The 20649-nt window shown below is 46.6% G+C and overlaps 1 protein-coding gene across 4 annotated transcripts in view; it reads left to right on the forward strand.

Annotated features, from left to right (window-relative positions):
- Nucleotides 1-1990: 1990 nt before the first annotated feature.
- LOC126526950 (copine-8-like) overlaps nucleotides 1991-20649 on the forward strand; it is a 57620-nt gene continuing 38961 nt past the window's right edge. For 2 of the 4 annotated variants that reach the window (XM_055068463.2, XM_055068464.2), the window contains exons 1-4: nucleotides 1991-2271; nucleotides 14612-14699; nucleotides 14755-14858; nucleotides 15520-15559. In XM_055068463.2, coding sequence (XP_054924438.1) covers nucleotides 2192-2271; nucleotides 14612-14699; nucleotides 14755-14858; nucleotides 15520-15559 — 312 coding nt within the window. In that variant the 5' untranslated portion in view covers nucleotides 1991-2191. Of the gene's footprint in view, nucleotides 2292-10237; nucleotides 10261-14611; nucleotides 14700-14754; nucleotides 14859-15519; nucleotides 15560-20649 lie in introns of all 4 variants that reach the window. The other 2 variants (XM_055068465.2, XM_055068466.2) reach the window with 2 other exon arrangements.

Genomic DNA, 20649 nt, shown 5'->3' on the forward strand with positions numbered 1-20649 from the left:
AAACTAAACAAAAGTGGCAAAAAAGAGAAGGAAATATAGGCAATGACACAATTAAGCAAGTCAGATTGCTGGGAGAGGAAACGTGAGGAAAAGTGGCTATTTTGGGTTTAAATGGTCTGATAGTAACTGCCTAAATTTGGAGGGATTTGACTCTGAAACCACGGCTTCAGGAAGATTGTTCCATTCTTCTATGGCTTCTATGGCTAAGGATTTGTTGAAGGCGTTGGAAGAACCATGCAAACGCTGTATGCTAAGGGAGTTAAACAAACGGTGAGATGAGTGTAACGGAGCACATAAGTTCTCGCGCAGTGCAGGAAAGTTAAAGTATAATTTATGAAAAAAGACAGAGCATTGCAAGTTTGCAGCGGAATGCTAGGGGTTCGAGTCCGAGAGACAATTTCATGTTGGTAACGCTGTGCCAAGGTGAGTACTGGGAAGTTGTGAAGCGGGCTGCCCGTTTCTGAATGGCTTCGAGCGACTGAATCAAGTAAACCTGGTGAGGGTTCCATATGGCTGAGGCATACAATTCATTTTAGAGCGGACATATGTTTCGTATGCTAGTTACCTGATGGATAGAGGGGACATAGCCAGCGACATTCGGATGAAACCAAATGTTCTGGAAGTGTTTGCACAAATTTTCGTGATATAGTCCACCCAAGTTAACTTGTAAGTTATTTCGACTCCCACGTACCTGTATGAGTTTGTTACTGATAGCGCCGTGGAGTTCAGCGAGTACGGGAAAAGGGCTTGAATATATGACTCTGCCTAGGCACTACGGAGGAGTTTCTTAGCGCAGACAGCCAATTTTTTTCCTCACACCCCCTGGCACACTTCGGCCTCCGCGGCCCCAACCTATGGGCCGCCCTGCTTCCAGCTTTGATCCCCCCGCTACCCCTTGGGTGCCGTGGAGATCCTGCGCCGCCTGCTTTATTATAACCTCAGGTGCCCTCCTGAGGCCACCGTTTGCTGGTTACATGTGCCCTTCTGGAGCAGTACTTGTAAAAAATCTAATCTACCGTCGCGAAGAAAAAAGCGACCCGCGACTTATACAACACCAATCGGAACCTTGCCCATTCAGACAAAGCGACCACCAAATCGGGCGTCCGTGCCCACAGCCTCACCGCACGGGCAGCCAGTGGCGGAGCGTAAACGAACTCGTCTAGGAGACAAACGCATACAACACGCGCTAAGAAACCTCCTCCGTAGTGCGTAGGCAGATGGATGGCTTTTACAAGGAGCTAAAGCCCCCAGATTTTCTCTCGCGCCCGCTCTTACTGTGGCATCGCGTAAGCCAATTGCATTGGCGTAGGCAAAGTAATTGCAACCATATGGCATTGATGGTCGTTGTGCAGGCTACGCACATCCTATGAACTCTGAACTCTTAAAAACAGAAGGGAGCTCGTACAGCGAGGTGTGACATCTGTCAAGACGATGGAAAACAGCTGAAATATGTCCGTGTCCGAGATGGCCGTTTTTGCAAACAAGCAACGTCCCCGAAGTACTCGTAGGCATTTTCGCCCCGCCTGGATGGAAATGTGATATTCAAAAAGTAATTCGCAAAGACAGTTTTAGTTTTCTAGACAAAGAGAATGTGAGAGTGGACATAAACGATTCTTATAAACCCTTATGTAATACCCTGAAAAGGGTCCTTAAGGGTCAATAAATGATGACTCCAGAAAAAAGGACCGATAGCGCCAAAGAAAGTAAACCTAAAAAAAAATAGTGCACAGACTTTTTGCGACGCGCGCTCGCTAGCAGCTAGACGACGCACTTGACAACGACAGCAAAATTGAAGACGGCATGCTGTATAACCCATGCCTCAAATATGTATACGTAGCAAAAATGTGTCAATATAAATTTGCAGTTGAAATAAAGCACCATTATAAGAACGTACGCGCGCAATCGATCTTAGCAACCGCAGCGAAATTACGTTATGCCGCGAAGCGGTTCTTCGCCCCATGCCTCGCTCGCAACGCCCTCGTACAATTTTTACACACGCGACGCCTCAGCGAGAGAGCGCCGTTTGGTCCACTATGTTTGCACCATCGTGTCTGTACCGGATCCTTACGGCTTGCTCATCTTTTTTCTATGTCTTGCGTCTATCTCCCGGTTGTTGTTTAGACTGTGGTGCATTGTCCATGCGCTTTGTGGTGTGTCGACTGCTCGTACAGGCACCGCGGACCACGACGAAATGGCGAACCCGACTCAGCCGTTCACTCCAGCGATTGCCTGCACGCCTGTAACCAAAGTTGAGATCAGCGTGTCCTGTAGGTGGGTGCGGCTATGCTATGGTGTGTATGCAAGTACACTTGGCGAGCTCGCATAAACATCGCTAATGTGGGTTCGCCCCGTTACGCCCTGTCGATAAACACTGTCAGTAGTCGCATGCAGCTCTACAGGTGATGCACACCGAATCGAATTAAAGGGGCAGGGCAAGGCTAGCTCCCTAGCATGGCACGCCTTCGATGCCGCCAGATTGCGTTGTGGTACGGATGCTGTCGTATACAGTTCGTATACATGGGGCGCGCAAGAATTTGTTTACGTATTTGCGTTCGGCAGGTGCTCATCGTTTGTATCAAGTCGCGAGTTCTCGCTGTTGGCAACGTTCAGAAAGGGACGGGCGCTTAGGCCAGCTTACTTTTGGCGTTTTTAAAGCGAAGCTTTCTTTGCCTCCTAGCTCCTTCGACTTTCCCACTGCAGCAACTGCTGCTCTGACTACTGTTTGGCACACCGCTACCGGGGGTCGGCCAGACACAAGAACGTGGCAGAGAGGATAGGCGACGGGTAAAACTCGTTTGGACCTTTGCACCGCGTCGAATGTGTATTGTGCTCTCTGCAGCTCCCGGGGCGTCGTTACAATAACCTCTTGACTGCTGTAATTATCCGTGGCCCCCCGCAAAAGAATTGCAGAAACTCGCGTGCAACCGTCCAGAAGGGAGGTGTGTGTGTGTGTCTATATATATATATATATATATATATATATATATATATATATATATATTACACCACAGTGCGTTGGACGGCTGTGTTGTATGCGAAAGTGACGAATGGTAGGATGACATCCCAATTGGTGTGGTCTGGCTTGATGTACATTGATATCAAGTCGGACAGCGTGCGATGAAAGCACTTTGTGAAGCCATTAGTTTGAGGGTGGTAGCTGGAAGTCATGTTATGGATGGTATTGGCTGCACGGAGAACATCGTTGAGAAGTTGAGACAGAAAGGTCCTGCTGCGGTCACTCAAAAGGACACGTGGGGCTCTGTGCCGTAAAAAGATGGTTTCCAAGAAAAAGGCTGCAACCACTGCTGCGGATCTTGAAGATAGTGGTGCTGTTTCAGCGTACCGTGTCAAGTGGTCTACAGCTGTGATGATCCATCGTTTACCGCCAGCAGATGAGGGTAGCGGTCTATAGAGGTTGATACCAATGACTGTGAAAGGACCTTCAGGACACGGGACAGGTTGAAGCAGTCCAGCTAGTGGTGAGGTCAGTCGTTTGCGGTGTTGGCAAAGCAAACAGGAAGCCACGTATTTCGCTACGCTGGTTGGAAGTCCAGGCCAAGAAAAGAGGCTGCGGATTCGCTCATAGGTTTTATGGAAACCAAAGTGACTGGCAGTGGGATCGTCGTTAAAGGTCTCCAATATCTGGGCCCAAAGTGATCGGGGAACGCCAGGAATTCAATGGTGTCCTTCGGGACGAAACACGTACCGGTATAACATTGAATTTTCGATCTTGAAGTTCAACTATCGACGGAACCGAGTCTTAGGTGTACAAGATGATTCGCAAATATGTTTCATAATGGAGTAGTAGTAGGAGTCACTACGTTGGCAAGATGCAAACGTATCAGAATGGCTGGATGGGAGCCAGTCGAGATCAGCGAGTGAAGGAAGTGCAGAAGACGCATCTCGTGGTTTGCGCATGGAAGGTGGGAAGCAAGCAGCGTTTGAAGACGGTGGTAGGGGACGAGAGAGCATCGACATCCTGGTGTTTCTTTTCAGACTTGTAGGTGACGTCGAAGTCGTATTCTTGTAAACGAAGTGTCCAACGGCCGAGCTGTCCCATTAAATTATTTAGCGTCGCCAACCAGCACACGTTGGAACGACCGTAAAGTGGCGGCCATGCAGATAAGGCTGAAATTTTCAGACGGACCAAACAACGGCAAGACACTCTTGCTAGGTAATTGTATAATTTTTCTATGCAGCTGTTAGTGTGCGACTTGCATATGCAACCACATATTCTTCGCAATTTTGTTGACGCTGCAGAAGAACAGCTCTGATACCGTGGCTGCTGGCATCAATATGTAGAAGAGTGGGTGCGGTGCTGTCGAAATGACAAAGCACGGGTTCGGATGTGAGGGCACGCTTGAGGGCGTCAAAAGCAGTTTGGCATTCGTCCGACCACACGCAGGAAGCTCCAGAAGGAAGGAGTTGATGGAGCAGCGCCGCAATGGTGGCAAAGTTACGTATGAAGCGCTGGAAATACGAAGCTAGGCCAAGGAAGCTACGCAAGTCTTTGGTGTGTTGAGGTCTGAGGAAACGAAGGACAGCAGTAATCTTATCGGGGTCAGGTCGAAGGCCCTCCTTGCTGACAAGGTGCCCAAGTACTTTGATGGTTTTGCTGGCAAAGTGGCACTTTTTTGTATTCAGCTGAAGATCAGCAGCTGAGAGGCATGCGAGGACCTCGTCGAGGCGCTGCAAGTGCTGATGGAAGGTCGACGAAAATATGACGATGTCGTCAAGGTAGCATAAGCACGTCTTCCACTTTAGGCCCCGTAGTACGGTACGGTGTCAATCATCCACCTAAATGTGGCGGGAGCATTACACAGGCCAAATAGCATTACATTAAATTCGTAAAGTCCATTGGGTGTGGCAAAGGCAGTTTTTTTCCTTGTCTGCTTTGTGCATGGGGATCTGCCAGTATCCAGAGCGTAGATTAAAGCTGGAGAAATACTCTGTGCCTTGTAATGAATCTAACGCTTCATCGATTCGGGGCAGTGGATGTACATCTTTGCGGGTTATTTTGTTCAAGGCACGGTAGTCTATGCAAAATCGCACTGAGCCGTCTTTCTTAAACACCAAAACGACAGGTGACAACCAAGGGCTTGAGGAAGGGCGGATTATGCTTCGTTTCAGCATGTCGGCAACATGGGTATCAATGATCAGGCATTCGGCAGAAGAAACGCGATATGGCCGCCGGCGCACGATGGAAGTTCCATCTGTGTCTATGCAATGAGCTGTCGCAGAAGTCTGTCCCAGAAGAGGAGAGTGCATATCGAAGGAGTCTTTATGCTTGTATGACGCCAGTAACTCCTCCGTCTGCTGTGGCGTTAGATCGGTGCTGATGGCACTAGCGAGAACAGAAGCAGGGACCGCATCTATAGCTGTGGGTGGTTGTGAAACAGCAGTAGCCGAGGTAAGCACAGGGACAGGCTGAGTGTCCAAGACGCACATAACAACAGCGCCTTTAGGAAGCAGTACTGGCTCAGTGGTAGTGTTGAGTACAGCCAAAGTGGCCATGCCATTGGTGAAGCGAACAAGGCTGGGTGCCAGAGCAATCCCTTTGGATAGACAACGAGCTGACGGTACAACTAAAACGTCACCATCGGTGATGTCATGGTTAACTACAAGAAGTAGTTCGCAGCCAGGTGGCACCATAAAAGCGTCAGCAGTTCGTAAGCGAAAGCGCGGTTTGTGCACGTCGTTGGAATTGTCGATCTCTGTCGAGTGAACGAGGCGTTGACGGCACAAGATGAAAGCAGATGCCGAAGAGAGAAAGTCCCACCCTAGTATAAGCATGTGAGCACAGGAAGTCAACACTGTGAACTGGATATGGTGGCGTGTCCCATCAATCAAAACTCGAATGGTGCATTGCACCGATGACTGAATTACATTGCAACACATACAAGAGCTCCATTGTAACGTGTAGTAACTTTGCATAGACGAGAGCACAAGTCAGCGCGAATAATAGAAATAGCTGCTCCCGTATGAATCAATGCTGGAATTGGTACACCTTCTACACACACGAATAAGGTATTGGCCGGGCACGCTGGAGGAATTACAGTCTGTGCGAGCCATGCAGCTTTCCCTCCAAAAACTGCACCATCTAGTTTTCCGATTGGTAGTCAGGAGTGTGGGTGGCCGGTTGCAGGGGTGATGTCAAGCGTTGGAGAGGGGAGGGCGAGCAGCGGCGCCCTGGACGGTAGTTGCGAGGCACTTCGGGAGGCGGAGAAAGTGAGCGTGGGGAAAGCCGGCGCTGGTAGGGACTCGGAGGAAGCAACGAGTCTCTCTCATAAAGATCATAGCCACAGCGTTTGTCCTGTTGTCGTCTTTGACAAAACCGCTCATGCACTTAAATTTAGGGTGTTATGATTGGGGGCTCAATCCCATCGCTCGTGATCTGTTGTCAAGATTGGAGTCGGGCATGAATTAGAAGGTAGCTGGCCCATGCCGTCGTCCAACTTATCCACGCTGAGGACGTTGATGAAGGGAAGGACTGCTTCTCATCGAGAACGAGGAATATGGGTTTACTTACAGTATCTACATCAGTCTAGCATGACTGCTTAGAAAAGTACATCAGCCTAACATGACTGCTTGAGAGAGTGTACTGAGCAGCCGCACAACAGCGGTTTATAAACACTCGGTCCTCCCCTTGATTCCAAGAGGACGGAAACGTTCGTCCAGTCATTGCAAACACGCCGCCTCTCCCCGGGACGGCTTACATACACACACACACACACAGGTTCACGGTCCGAAACCGGCATCACATGAATTTCGTAGAACTCAGAGTGGACCCTCGCAGCGCGCCCGGGTAGCCATTGTCCTGCGTCTTGGTCGGCGCGTGGGAAGGGGGCCCTGACGATGTTCCCGCGGCAACTCCCCCGCTCGCGGCAGATCAGGTCCGCGTTGGTGGGTTCGGTAACAATAGTTGGCTCGCTGAACGCATTCAGTCACAACGGCGATTTAGTGACGCCGTGGCTAGAGGTTTGCGGCGGCACTCTAGGAAACGTTGACGCCCGTTGTCGCAACTGGCTGGCAACACTTGCACCTCAGCTGGGCCGTTCTTAACAAGGGGCACATTAAAGAACACCACAGTATCGTAGTTAATCCGGAGTCCATCGCTACAGCATGCCTTATAATCCGATTCTGGATTTGGCACACACAGCCCCATAATTCAAATAACGTTTAATACTTCTGCCACGATGCGATGTGCCGTGTGAAGCAATGAATATGCTCAACCCTCTCGAAGGTTTTGAAGTATGGTGCACACCACCACCTCAAGCAAACACCTCTTTCTGTGTGTTCTGTGTGCTATGCTGACAAACAGCAGTGGTGCATGCAAGGTTATGTTTAACATCAACTCACCATTCCTGTGTTGGCCTAAATGTTGGAGAAATTAAACATTTGCCATCAACGTCACCACTAATTATCGTCGCTCAAAGCAAACAGCACAGAAAGCTTCACTTACATATATTCCCACAGTGTGTGGGATCCGCGTATTTTTTTTTTTTTTTCAGAACAGCTCCTTGACAAGTTTTCAAAACAGCTCCTTGACAGGGGTAACTGGCAGATGCTGTACCAGAAAGAAAATATTTTTTTCTTACTTTTCGCTTTTATCTCAGTAGACAAAAGCAGCAGCTTTCCTGTAGTGAAACATGAATAAATATTAACAAAAAATATGTTCTAGTCCTGTTCAAACAACTCGAACAACTGTTGTACAGAGAAGTAGTGTAGCCAGGGGTGGCACATGGGGCATGTGCTTACCCTCTAAACATTGTGTTAGTATGTAGCCTGCCCAGACCATTCTGACTTTCCCTGTAGTATTGCCCCCACCTGCCCCTGAAAGAATTGCCGGCTACGCCACTGATACAGAGGCCATGCAAATTATACATTGTTGCTGGGCAAGCCTATATATAGGTGGATGATCGTTGCTTATGTTTGGCCATTGTGGCTGGAAAGGTCTGCTGATGTAGACTGAGCTGATTGATGACATTGTAAGATTGGTAAATCGGATGTGCTGTTTAGATAATATATATATATAAGTTAGCTTATCATCACAAATGAAGGCATGCCCATTCCATGTGCAACATACTAACTGAGACGCACCTGTGTACATTTCTTGCAGTTCCTTACAAAGGTTTTATGAAGTTCTACATGATGGTTAGCTTGTACAAGGGGTAAAAAAAGGGGTATCTGAGATCCATCAGACTACTTTCCCCTCGGATTTGAATGTGTTGGAAGTGATCAACAGGGGGACTTGTCTTCATTGGGGCAGCAACTGCTTCCCTTATATAGGGTGTCCCAGCTGATGTCAGGGAAGCTGTTGAAAGAAAAAATATTTTCAAATCACAGCGCGAGATACGATTTTAAAACCTCCATTGTTCAGTTGTACGACCTCTGACGAATGAACACCATAAGCCTTATAATAATTACAAGACAAACACCCCTATTACAAATAGTATTTGCATCATAATTTTTTTTTTTTTGAACAGCTCAGCTAACGTTAGCTGGGACAAATGGTGTACATGTGTCCCAGTAATGTAAGTGGATGTGAATCACAGTAAAGTGTGTTGAGGAACAGAAAGATTACGGGAATTCTGGGAATTTAGGGAACTAGAAACATGAACAGGAAGTAGCAGTGAACTGAATATAGAAAAGCTGGAGGGGGATGGTCCCTTCCCTATCTTAGTTGATCTAATAACAGTAAAAGTGCAAAAGACAGTACGATAAGAAACATAGACCAGCGCTTACTACAAAATGCCATCTAGCCCAAACTGTGGCCCTTATTAGCTTATCCCTCCTTTTGAACACTTACGGTTCCCTAGCTCTCGCCTTACTCTTTTGCTCTTCCTAATGCTCCTCGCCTCTAAGTAGAAAATGAATTATGTGTATAAATGTTGGCGAGGAGAGCAGTTGTTGCTCTGACAAAGACAAATACCCTTGTTGAAACATTGGCTTCAACCTGAGACATTTGTTTGTCCAGTTTTGATTAGGTAAATGTTTTCATCATCCTGTGAAGTCTTTCATTTGTTAAACCTTGCTTCACAGCACTCTATGAAAAAAAATTTGGAGGACGCTTAAGCTTCGCCTTCAAGAGTGGAACGCGATAGCGTTATCGCACCCCGTTCGCACTGCCTACTCAAACGCGCTACGCCAGCCAAACGTCGCGATCAGCACAGATAGCCGGGCCCCGACGCGCCATGAAGGCGGACGCGATCGTGGGGCGAGTTGCGCGCCACGTGTCGGGGCAGCGCCGTACATTGCGAGGAGGGGAGGGGGGGTCTTGTGTGTTTGCCGCAAGATGGCTCTGCGTGTGCGCAGAAGAAATGTAGGGGAAACGTACTTCGCTACTCGTGAAACTGCGACTTCTGTAAGTTACATGGTCATAATTACCGATATATACCGCAGTATAACTTTCTACGGCACATTTCTAAGGCAACACCGCATTCACTACAGGCGATTTTGTCCCGTTTCGCAGGAGCGAACTCGTGGCTGAGTGGTAGCGTCTCCGTTTCACACTTCGGAGACCCTGGTTCGATTCCCACCAGCCCAACTTGCAAGATGTTTTTTTATTTATGAAGTGCCTTCTTGTATTTATCGCTCACGGCCAACGCCGACGACACCGACTTTTCTGCGACACGAGCTCCTTAACGCTGTCGCGTTAAAATGAACTTAGTATATGGCCGTTACCCATCATTGACTGCAGCATTCATTAGATAAATGTCTACCATACAAACTCGTATTAGCACTCTTCAATTCTATTAGTGCAGAGTAGTAGGCAAAAGAGTGTACCTTCAGTCAACTTCTCAACGCCTAAATTTGTTTCTGTGCTCTAAGGGATCACTTTGAGTGTGAGATATTGTCTAACCTTGACATGATTAGCTGTTAAAAATTTGGGCACAATGTTTTTTTCAGAGAATGAATGATCAACTTAACATTGTTCTTCATAGTGCCAAATTAAATTTATCCATGCAAAATTTCACAAATAAAATGAGTTAAAGTAGAGCCTTTAATTTTGCTCTTCACCACGACATTCTGTGTTCTGTGAGTTTAATAGCATACTGTATAGTTGAACTAATAACGAGAACTACCATAAAATCACGAGAGATGCCCCACCCTCGAAAGATATCCACCCCTGTTTTTGACAAGATTTTCTAGTTTTATAATATAACGTGCTAGTTCCTGTAGGTACATTGAAATTTAACCCACCTCATATTTTCACTCGATTCTCTCTTAATTTTAGGTGGGCTATCTGGGGACTTTACGGTATGTCGTCTTTTCAGTTCTTTTTATCCACCCATCATGGTGATACTAAGTGTCTGTGATGTTCTATGTAATATTGCAGGTTCAATTATTGCCACAGCTTCATTACAATGGGGGCAGAATGCAAAAATGCTTATGAACTTATATTTGAGTGCACAATAAAACACATCTGGTGGTCAAAACTAATCCATGTGCACTTCCGGTCCTCCCACTGAACACTACACCACCTCAATTGCTGCTGCTGCTTCCGCTCCCCGGTTCACACCCTGCTACAGAAACCCATCTGAGTGGAGGAAGCCAGATGATCGACCAATCTATTTTTCTTGCTCACGCGTCGGCCACATTTCACGCCCGCCACTGCCGCACTCGTCGGTATTACCAACCCAGCTTCCCCGGTGACCACCACCACGATTGTGGCCTGTCTTCTAGCACGTCTCTTCTCAACGACCACGTTCCGGCCCGTGAACCTCACCGCCTATCTTCATGCTCTGCACTGACATACACCGATATTGCCACTCCAGGACACTAGTCTAGCCGATCGCCGTCACCTCAGAGTCGCCAGTTGCGCTCCCCTCAATGTCCTCGCTCTCCCTCCCCCCGCTTACTCTGGCCACCACCCGAGAAACTAGCCAGTGTAGCTCCGGCAGATGGGGCTGCATTGACGACAAGGACCGAAAAACCTCTATTGACCCTTACTTCAAGACGCAGTTTACTCAGTGTTCTCGTTGACAGCGTGACCATTACTACTTTCATTGATACTGGCGCCCACATATCTGTTGAGTTCTATGCTCCAACACCGCCTACGAAAAGTGCTGACAACTGCCGTCTCTCCTACTGTGCAAGTAGCTGACGGCACCCGAACACCGGTTCTTGGTATGTGCACTGCCCATGTGTGTTGCCGGCCACCACACTTCAGTTCTCTTCGGTGTTCTCGACGCTTGCCCACATGATGTCATTCTTGGTATTTACTTCTTGACCTACCACTCTGCCCTCATCGATTGTTCTACTGGCATTTTGCAGTTTGAACTGCCATTGTGTCCTGATGATGCTGCATCGCGTAACACTCGCCTACGTTCTGTGGAGTTTCTTAGACTACCCGTTCAGGCTGCTACCTACGTCCTTCTGTCACCATTTCCCCCAGTAACTAATGGTGACTATGTGGTCGCTCTCCTCACAGATCTTATCCTCTCGCATAAAATCGCGCTTCCTCACACTATAGTGGTTGTTGCCTACAACAGAACGATGCTTCCAGTCCTCAACTTTTCTACTTCGGCCAATATTCTTCCTCAACCAATTTCACTCGCCAAACTTTCACCGCTGGAAGAATGTACAGTTTCTGCATTCAGCTGCTGACGATAAAACCATGCCCCAACAGGTCATACCAACGCCAACCAAGGCGCTTCTGAACAAAATGATATCCCCCGACCTCTTACCTTCCCAAAGTGAAGCACTTCGTGCTGTCCTATTTTCTTGACGTTTTTGATGTTGAGAACAGTCCACTAGGCCGTACACATGTTGCAGCCCACCGCATCAAGACTTGAGACGCCAGCCCCCTTCACAAGCACCCTTATCGAGTGTCTCACTGAGTGCCAAGTCATCCAAAAGGAGGTAGAGAAAATGCTTGACAAAGATGTGATAGACCCTTGGGCATCCTCTGTGGTGCTTGTGAAAAAGAAGAACAGCTGGTGGTTTTGTGTCGATTATTGCCATCTCAATTGGGTAACAAAGAAGGATGTGTACCCTCTCCCTCGAATTGATGATGCACTCGAGTGCCTTCATGGTGCCAGATATTTCTCATCGCTAGAACTCCACTCACGATACTGGCAAATTGCCGTCGATGACCATGACAGCGAGAAGATTGCTTTCATCACACCCGATGGCCTATACCAATTTAAGGTCATTCCTTCTGGGTTGTGTAATGCACCTGCAACTTTCGAACGCATGATGGACACTCTTCTATGCAGTGTTGAGTGATCGACCTGTCTTTGTTATCTGGACGACGTCATTGTTTTCTCGCCCCGCTTTGAAAGCCAACTCCCTCGTCTGTCGGCCATTTTCAACACATTCCTATAAGTGCACCTTTGGGCGCTGCCAGATCAAATTACTTGGACACCTGGTTGATGCTACTGGTGTCCAACCAGACCCTGACAAAGTCTGTGCCGTCCACGAGTTCCCAGTTCTGAGGTTCCGAGGATGCAGCTTTCTTGGGCTCTGCTCTTGCTTTCACTTCTTTGTTCTCAACTTCGCGAACGTTGCTCAACCCCTCTTGGACCTCCTCAAAAAGAATGCGACCTTTTCTTGGGGCGCAGACCGAGCAACTTCCTTTGCATCGCTGATTTCTGCCTTCACATCACCACCTGTGCTAGCTCATTTTGGCCCAGCTATTTTAATAGAGCTTCGCACTGATGCAAGCGGCCATGGCATAGGTGCTATCCTCGCCCAAACACAGAACAGAGCTAACTGTGTGATAGCCTATGCTAGTCGCCTCTTGTCACAGTCGGAAAGAATCACACTATTACTGAGCGGGACGGCCTAGCTCTCGTCTGGGCTGTCACGAAATTTCGTCCGTACCTATATAGATGGCCGTTCGTGGTCATAACAGACCATCATGCGCTCTGCTAGCTCTTAACGCTTAAACACCCCACAGGGAGGTTTGGCCATTGGGCATTACGATTACAGGAGTACACGTTCCCGGTTGCGTACAAATCTGGCAAGTTATACACTGACACCGACTGCCTATCTCATCACCCCGTTGAACCATCCGACTTCACTGAAACAGACGCCGACACCTACGTCTTAGCATTCACAGACTTCATTCATGTGGCCGACGAACAACGTAGAGATCCATAGTTGCTCTCTCTTATTGACCGTCTGCAATCCGGCACTCTCGACTCCTCACTCAGCATGTTCTTGCTTCAGGATAACGTTCTTTACCGGCGCAACATGCACCCCAATGGCACAGAACTCCTGCTAGTTGTCCCGCGTCATCTACGAAGAGATGTCCTCATCCAGTTTCATGACTCCCCAACTTCCGGGCACTTAGGCGTCTCCAGAACTTATGATCGCATATGACGTTTCTTCTGGAAGGGCCTTTATCATTTCGTTCGCCACTGCGTAACATGTTGTGACCTGTGTCAGCACTGCAAGAAACATGCAACTCAACCTGCTGGTGTCCTTCAGCCAGTTGACATTCCAACCAAACCGTTCTATCGAGCGGGCCTGGACTTGCTAGGCCCCTTTCCAATTTCCACGAAAGCCAACAAACGGATTGCAGTCGCTACAGATTATACCACACGATATGCACTTAATTGAGCATTGCCAACCAGCTGTGCCATGGACGTAGCCGACTTCCTACTGTACGACTTCATCCTCCAACATGGTGCTCCACATCACCTACTCACAGATCGCCTTCGGCACTTCCTGTCTCATGTGGTTGACGATCTACTTCGATTATGTGCTACTCATCACAACTTCACCACCTCATTTCACCCTCAAACCAACGGACTCACCAAACGCCTCAACCGTACACTGACCAACGTGCTTTCCATGTATGTTTCTGATGAGCACCACAATTGGGACGTTGCCCTTCTGTTCGTCACATTTGCATACAACTCATCGCGTCGTGACACAGCCGGCTACTCACTCTTCTATCTTCTCTTTAGCCGCCATCCCTTATCACCCTTGGACACCTTGCTCCCTTCTGATCCGGCGTCCACGTCCATGACTTCCTATACGCAAGATGCCATCACGCGTGCGCTCGTCATGCGCTCATCACACGCATGGTAGCCTTCACTCGGCTCTCGTTATCGCAGACTGCACAAAAGTCCATTTACATTGGTCGACATTGGGATACTGCTTTTCCGCCGGGGTCTCTCGTCCTTCTCTGGCTCCCATCTCGTCATGTCAGCCTCTGTGAAAAGTTAATGTCGCTGTACGTCAGGCCTTGCTGCGTGCTGCGCCAGGTGACCCTTGTCACCTATGAGATAACTCCCACGGCATTCACTTCATTGATGGCCACACCATGAAATGACATTGTACATGTTTCCCGCCTCAAGCGTTACAACTGTGATAACCCATTTTGACCACAACCAGCACCAGGATGGTGCTGGTTGGTGGTGGATTGTGAAGGCAGACATAGTGGGGCTGGATCAGACTCTCTCCTGTCGAACTGAAGGAGCTGCTAAAACCTGTGTGCCCTGTGCAGTCTTGACTAGCCAAGTGCTAGCCGAGTACTGTCGAGTGAATACTCCCCGTAAGAATATTATGAGTATTAGTTGCACTACAACATAAATTCTATGCTAGAAGAGAGGACTTTGGTAGGCACTGTGGCCTTAAATTAGCCTCTTCCTTGCAGACATCTCAAGCAGAAGGATCTCCTCTCGAAGTCCGACCCTATGTGTGTTTTATTCATGCGGACCTGTGACACTGACCAGTGGTTGGAGGTAAGATGAGCCAGCGGTGATGACTGTAGGAAGCTACTGACCGTTCTGTTTCCAGGTTGGGCGCACGGAAACGGTACGCGACACGCTCGACCCAAACTTTGTGACCAAGTTTCTAGTCGACTACTACTTTGAAGAACGCCAGCAGCTCATGTTCAAAATGTAAGAGCTTGTTTGTCTATATATTTATTTTGCTTGCTTGGGAAAGTTAAAAATTTGGAGGACACTTAAGCTTCGCCTGTAAGAGTGGTACACATTAGCTTTCTAAGACCCCTGACTGCTTCTCATGCTTCCCGGCAACTGCAGCTTATGTAACTGTTCTGTTAACCAGGAAACGCTGGTAGTGAATGCTATGCATGAAGTCGACCTATCTCATAAAAATGCGGCCTTTTGCGTGGCCCGAACCCGGAGGTGGTGCACAGCCATGCCAAAAGAATTACATCATTTTCATATTTCTTTTATTGTTTAGCACTTTTAGTATTTCAATCTGAGAAGATTTAACATAAAAGGCAAGTGCTGTCGATGTCTTGTTTCATGACATTTGTTTGTGGGCTGTCATTCTCAAAGCTCCGAGGAATAACTTTGCCAAGAATGCAAGACAAGGTATGAGCAACTTTAGTGATAAAATGGTGTGGCAACATAACCCGCATATACCGCATGTCATATAGCAAGGCGTGGCATATACACATACCTAAATATATACGGTAATTTTCGCCCACGGGAATGCCTGCACCGGAGTCCGACACCAGATTTTCTGTGACATGGGGCCCTTAATGCTGTCGCATTAAAATTGCTAGACTTGTCTTTCATCTTCTTGGTGCAGGTACGACGTTGACAGCAAGAGTGTGAATCTCCAGAATCATGTGAGTGCCCAATTAAAGACATAGCATTATAAGTTATTCAGGCTTGTTTAGTGCTGTAATGATTGAAAAAAACACAGTTTGCATGTGAAGATTTGTCCGAGTACTGAAGCCCATCAGGGTTACACACATTTGTTTTTTTGACACCTTTGCATTCAGCCAGTAACATTTCCTTTTTTTATTGCTCCTGACATGCTGCGAGATTAGCTAGATTTTATGCTACATTGCCATTAACGTACAAACAGTGGCAATGTTAACCTCTTTTGAGTGACATGTGCCTTAGAAAGAAAGTTTGTTCATTAATGCTTGAAGGTGAAGCACTTCAGAACAGCAGCTCCAACATTTGCAGGGGCATGTCTTCTGTGTTTTCCTTCCTGAAAAAGCAACATTTTCTTGAGGACTTCATACCGGCCGTTTCAGCAAACACTTCAAAAACAAAAAAAAAAAAAAGAATTCCCTGTGGCATATAGCACAAGTTTAGTCCATGTGCTGGTCTATTCGAAGAGGTGGACATTACTTGCACAAAAAACTGCAGTGCATAATCAACTAATTAACAAAAATTCATAAATTAGTTTTTAACTAATTACCTTATTTATTTATTTATTTATTTATTTATTTATTTATTTATTTATTTGTATTACCCCTAAGGCCAGGGGGCATTGCAGAGGGGAGTGGTATGAACAGTTTCAAAAGGTTACAAGAATGCAGTATGTTACAGTAAAAAAAAGAAATAATCATTGCTGATATTATACAATGTTAGCTAAGGTACAAATGAAATGAACATAAAGTCAGGTTAGGAAGACTAGGCAGTAATAATGGTTGGTGAGTACAAAATAGCTGCTACTTATACAATATTAGCTAGTGCTGCTTTAAAGGCATTGTTATCAGTAATAGTAACAATGTCTGGAGGAAGGGGGTTCCATTCCCGAGATGTTCGCGGAAGAAATGACTGAAAAAGACTTTTGGTGTGGCACGATACAAACCCTACTTCGAGAGAATGATCAATGTGATGAGAAACATACATTGGTGGCGTAATTAAATCATTTCGTAGCATGGGGTGATAGTATAATTTATGAAACAGAGCTAGAAAGGATATTTTACAGCGAGAAGCTAATGGCGGTAAGTTGAGGTTATTTTTCATAGTGCTTATGCTTGCAGTTCTATTATAGATAGAAAGAATGAATGGCATATATTGCAATTTACAAATTCTAACCAGGCAGTTCGCAAGGCAGGTCCGCTTGAAACAATATCTCGGGATGACACCAGTTTCAAGATATTAATTTCCGAACCTTGCGGAGAAATGTATTGGCGTCTCAGTTACTTTTGTGCTTCAATACATAAAACAATGTTTTGTTAAAGGGCCCCTCACCAGGCCCCACAGCAAATTTTAGATAGAAATGTTTCAGTGCCCATGATTTCAGCAAGCGGATTCCACTGCCAAGCAAGACACTCTCTCCATTCGCCCCATCTAGCCTTCGCAAGCGAAATTCCTTCCCTGCGTTCTCCCATGCCGGACCTCAAGGATTGTGTGACACACGTCACAGGCCCCAACGTCATTCTTTTTTTCTCGCTTTTTTTTCGGTGCTATGCACTTCCGCTGACAGCATCGCGCACGAGCTGTTGTCCCGTTCATGCAGTGCACGATTTTGCGCATTGTGCACAAGGTCACATGACTAGCGGTATAATTCAGTGCTACATGAATACAGCGGCAGAACAAGTGGATCACAAAGCATGATCACTTGCTGCAACACGGTAGAAAATGGCATAGTTTAGGTACCTGCGCACATGACTGCACGACCGTGGGAACAAGCAGACGAAGTTGAAGTACATCTCTGTTGCTTTGGTGCTAAGTAAAGCAAAAAACATGCAGACATTCCATTTGTGTGTTTTATTATTTCTCTAAACTTCAATTTCAATTCATCTATTCAAGCAACAGATCACACAAATAACAGATGTTGCCTTGAATAATTCTCGAAGTCACGTGTCACCACGAGCGACGTCACACTGCAGACCCAAGTATGTAGGCGCAGGGACACGAGTATGTCACCGTCCAGCTTGTAGCGCAGCAGCCATGCGGAGAAGGGAAAACGGCGTTCGGATTGAAATTTCAGACCATTCTGCAGCGTGTATTGACGTAATTCTTTGCAAACACAATCGTTGGCACGCATTGTATGCTCTGCACTTGTCAGCTCAAAATGGCCACACCTGGTGAGGGGCCCTTTAAGGAAGTAAGTGGAATGACAGTGCATTCTTACAGCAAGTTTGCCAGCGCATATCTCGTAAATGGTATCATCCACACATATCCAATGGTTTCTCTTCAAGTGGATATGCCTTGCAGTCTTACTCACTAGAATATGTAAATTGGAATATATGCCATAATGTAATTAGTTAAAAACCTAATTAGTGAATTATGTTAATTATGATCAATCGTGTATTTCAATTTTTTTGCACGTAATGTCTGCCTCATCGAGTAGACCAGCTCATGGACCAGGATTGTGCAATCTGCCACAGGCAATTTTTAAAAATTTTTGAAAGTGTTCACTGAAACACCCTGTATATACCTCCTGATGGCGCTGATGTGTCAACCTTTGTTTGAAAGTTTCTTCTCGTCAGGCCAGATATTCAAGTCAGCGTTGCACACACTGAAGTTGAAATGATGTGAGTTTGTTTAACCAGTGTCGTATTCAAATGCAGCAGGGATCTTTCTCTTTCCACCCACTCTCATTGCAAGGACGCTCACTGTGAATGCTCGCCCTGTGGGGTCTCACACGTGCTCTTGGGACAAAGGAACGACAACACAGTAGTGCAGACAATCACAAGGGCATTTATTGCGCCTTTTATGCACCAATCTATAGCCAGCCAAATTATTACCGATAGAACATGCCGATGGTCGCACAACAAATCGAGCAAGGCCGACTCACCATGACTGGATAGCGAGCGAATATGTTTGCCCGTATGCAAGACACGAACGTCTGATCGTTCACCTGCCATCATCATCATCAGCCTGGTTACGCCCACTGCAGGGCAAAGGCCTCTCCCATACTTCTCCAACTACCCCGGTCACGTACTACATAATTGTGGCCATGTTGTCCCTGCAAACTTCTTAATCTCATCCGCCCACCTAACTTTCTGCCGCCCCCTGCTACGCTTCCTTTCCCTTGGAATCCAGTCCGTAACCCTTAATGACCATCGGTTATCTTCCCTCCTCATTACGTGTCCTGCCCATGCCCATTTATTTTCCTTGATTTCGACTAAGATGTCATTAACTCGCGTTTGCTCCCTCACCCAATCTGCTCTTTTCTTATCCCTTAACGTTACACCCATCATTCTTTCCATAGCTCGTTGCGTCGTCCTCAATTTGAGTAGAACCCTTTTCGTAAGCCTCCAGGTTTCTGCCCCGTACGTGAGTACTGGTAAGACACAGCTGTTATACACTTTTCTCTTGAGGGATAATGGCAACCTGCTGTTCATGATCTGAGAATGCCTGCCAAATGCACCCCAACCCATTCTCATTCTTCTCATTATTTCAGTCTCATGATCCGGATCCGTGGTCACTTCCTGTCCTAAGTAGATGTATTCTCTTACCACTTCCAGTGCCTCGCTACCTATCGTAAACTGCTGTTCTCTTCCGAGACTGTTATACCCGTGTCACACGGGCGTTTGGAAGGCCTTCCAACCGATAGTCAGTTGACTCAAAGGTCAAGTTTGAGCTGCCACACAGGCGGTTTCGAAGGCCGCCGAGTCAATAGACTATCGAGTCAACGGAGCACCTTACAACTCTATCGAAATCTTAATGGCCTTTGAGCAACGGAAACGGAAACAGCGCGAACATGCCCTCTCGTTCACAGGGTGCTCGTACTCACGGTTAGAAAGAACAAATCAAATCAAAATGCTCTAAAATACTATATATGAGTGTTATTAATTATTCAATAAAGTATTTTTGCCACTTGATATGTGCAAACCGCACGTACTCTCCACAACAGCGACGTGCAGTGACGCAAACGTTGCCGCAGTTTCGCTACTCAAGAACTTAAAAACTAAACATCTATGTATGGCAATGTATAAACAATTTTTTTAAATGTACAAACAAACATGAAAGAAATTATAGAGCTTTTAAGTAGTTTTAATGTTGTTTAACGTATCGTGACAAGAAAACGAAAATAAATATCCGCAGTGCCACAGAATTTTGCGAGAAACACCTGAACCACTCAGCAGCCTTTCAAAAGTGCCGTGTAGCAGCGTGACAACTCCTTTGAGTCGATAGAGTTGTGGCGTTTCGAAGGCCGTCGACTGGAAGGCCTTCCAAATGTGCCCGTGTGACACAGGTATTAAACATTGCTTTAGCTTTCTCCAGATTAATTTTCAGACCCACCCTTCTGCTTTGCCTCTCCAGGTCAGTGAGCATGCATTGCAATTAGTCCCCTGAGTTACTAAGCAAGGCAATATCATCAGCAAATCGCAAGTTACGAAGGTACTCTCTGTTAACTCTTATCCCCAATTCTTCCCAATCCAGGTGTCTGAATACCTCCTGTAAACACGCTGTGAATAGCATTGGAGAGATTGCATCTCTCTGCCTAACACCTTTCTTTATTTGGATTTTGTTGCTTTCTTTATGCAGGACTACGGTGGCTGTGCAGCCGCTATAGATATCTTTCAGTATTTTTACAACATATGGCTCGTCTACACCCTGATTTCGCAATGGCTCCATGACTTCTGAGGTTTCGACTGAATCAAACGCTTTCTCGTAATCAATGAAAGCTATATTTAGGTTGGTGATATTCTGCACATTTCTCTATCACCTGATTGATGGTGTGAATATGGTCTATTGTTGAGTAGCCTTTACGGAATCCTGCCTAATCCTTTGGTTGACAGAGGTCTAAGGTGTTCCTGATTCTATTTGCGATTACCTTAGTAAATACTTTGTAGGCAACGGATAGTAAGCTGATCGATCTATAATTTTTCAAGTCTTTGGCATCCCCTTTCTTATGGATTAGGATTATGTTAGCATTCTTCCAAGATTCCAGCACGCTCGAAGTCATGAGGCATTGTGTATACAGGGTGGCCAGTTTTTCTAGAACAATCTGCCCACCATC

Source organism: Dermacentor andersoni, chromosome 9 (assembly GCF_023375885.2).
Source record: "Dermacentor andersoni chromosome 9, qqDerAnde1_hic_scaffold, whole genome shotgun sequence".
Lineage (NCBI taxonomy): Eukaryota > Metazoa > Arthropoda > Arachnida > Ixodida > Ixodidae > Dermacentor > Dermacentor andersoni.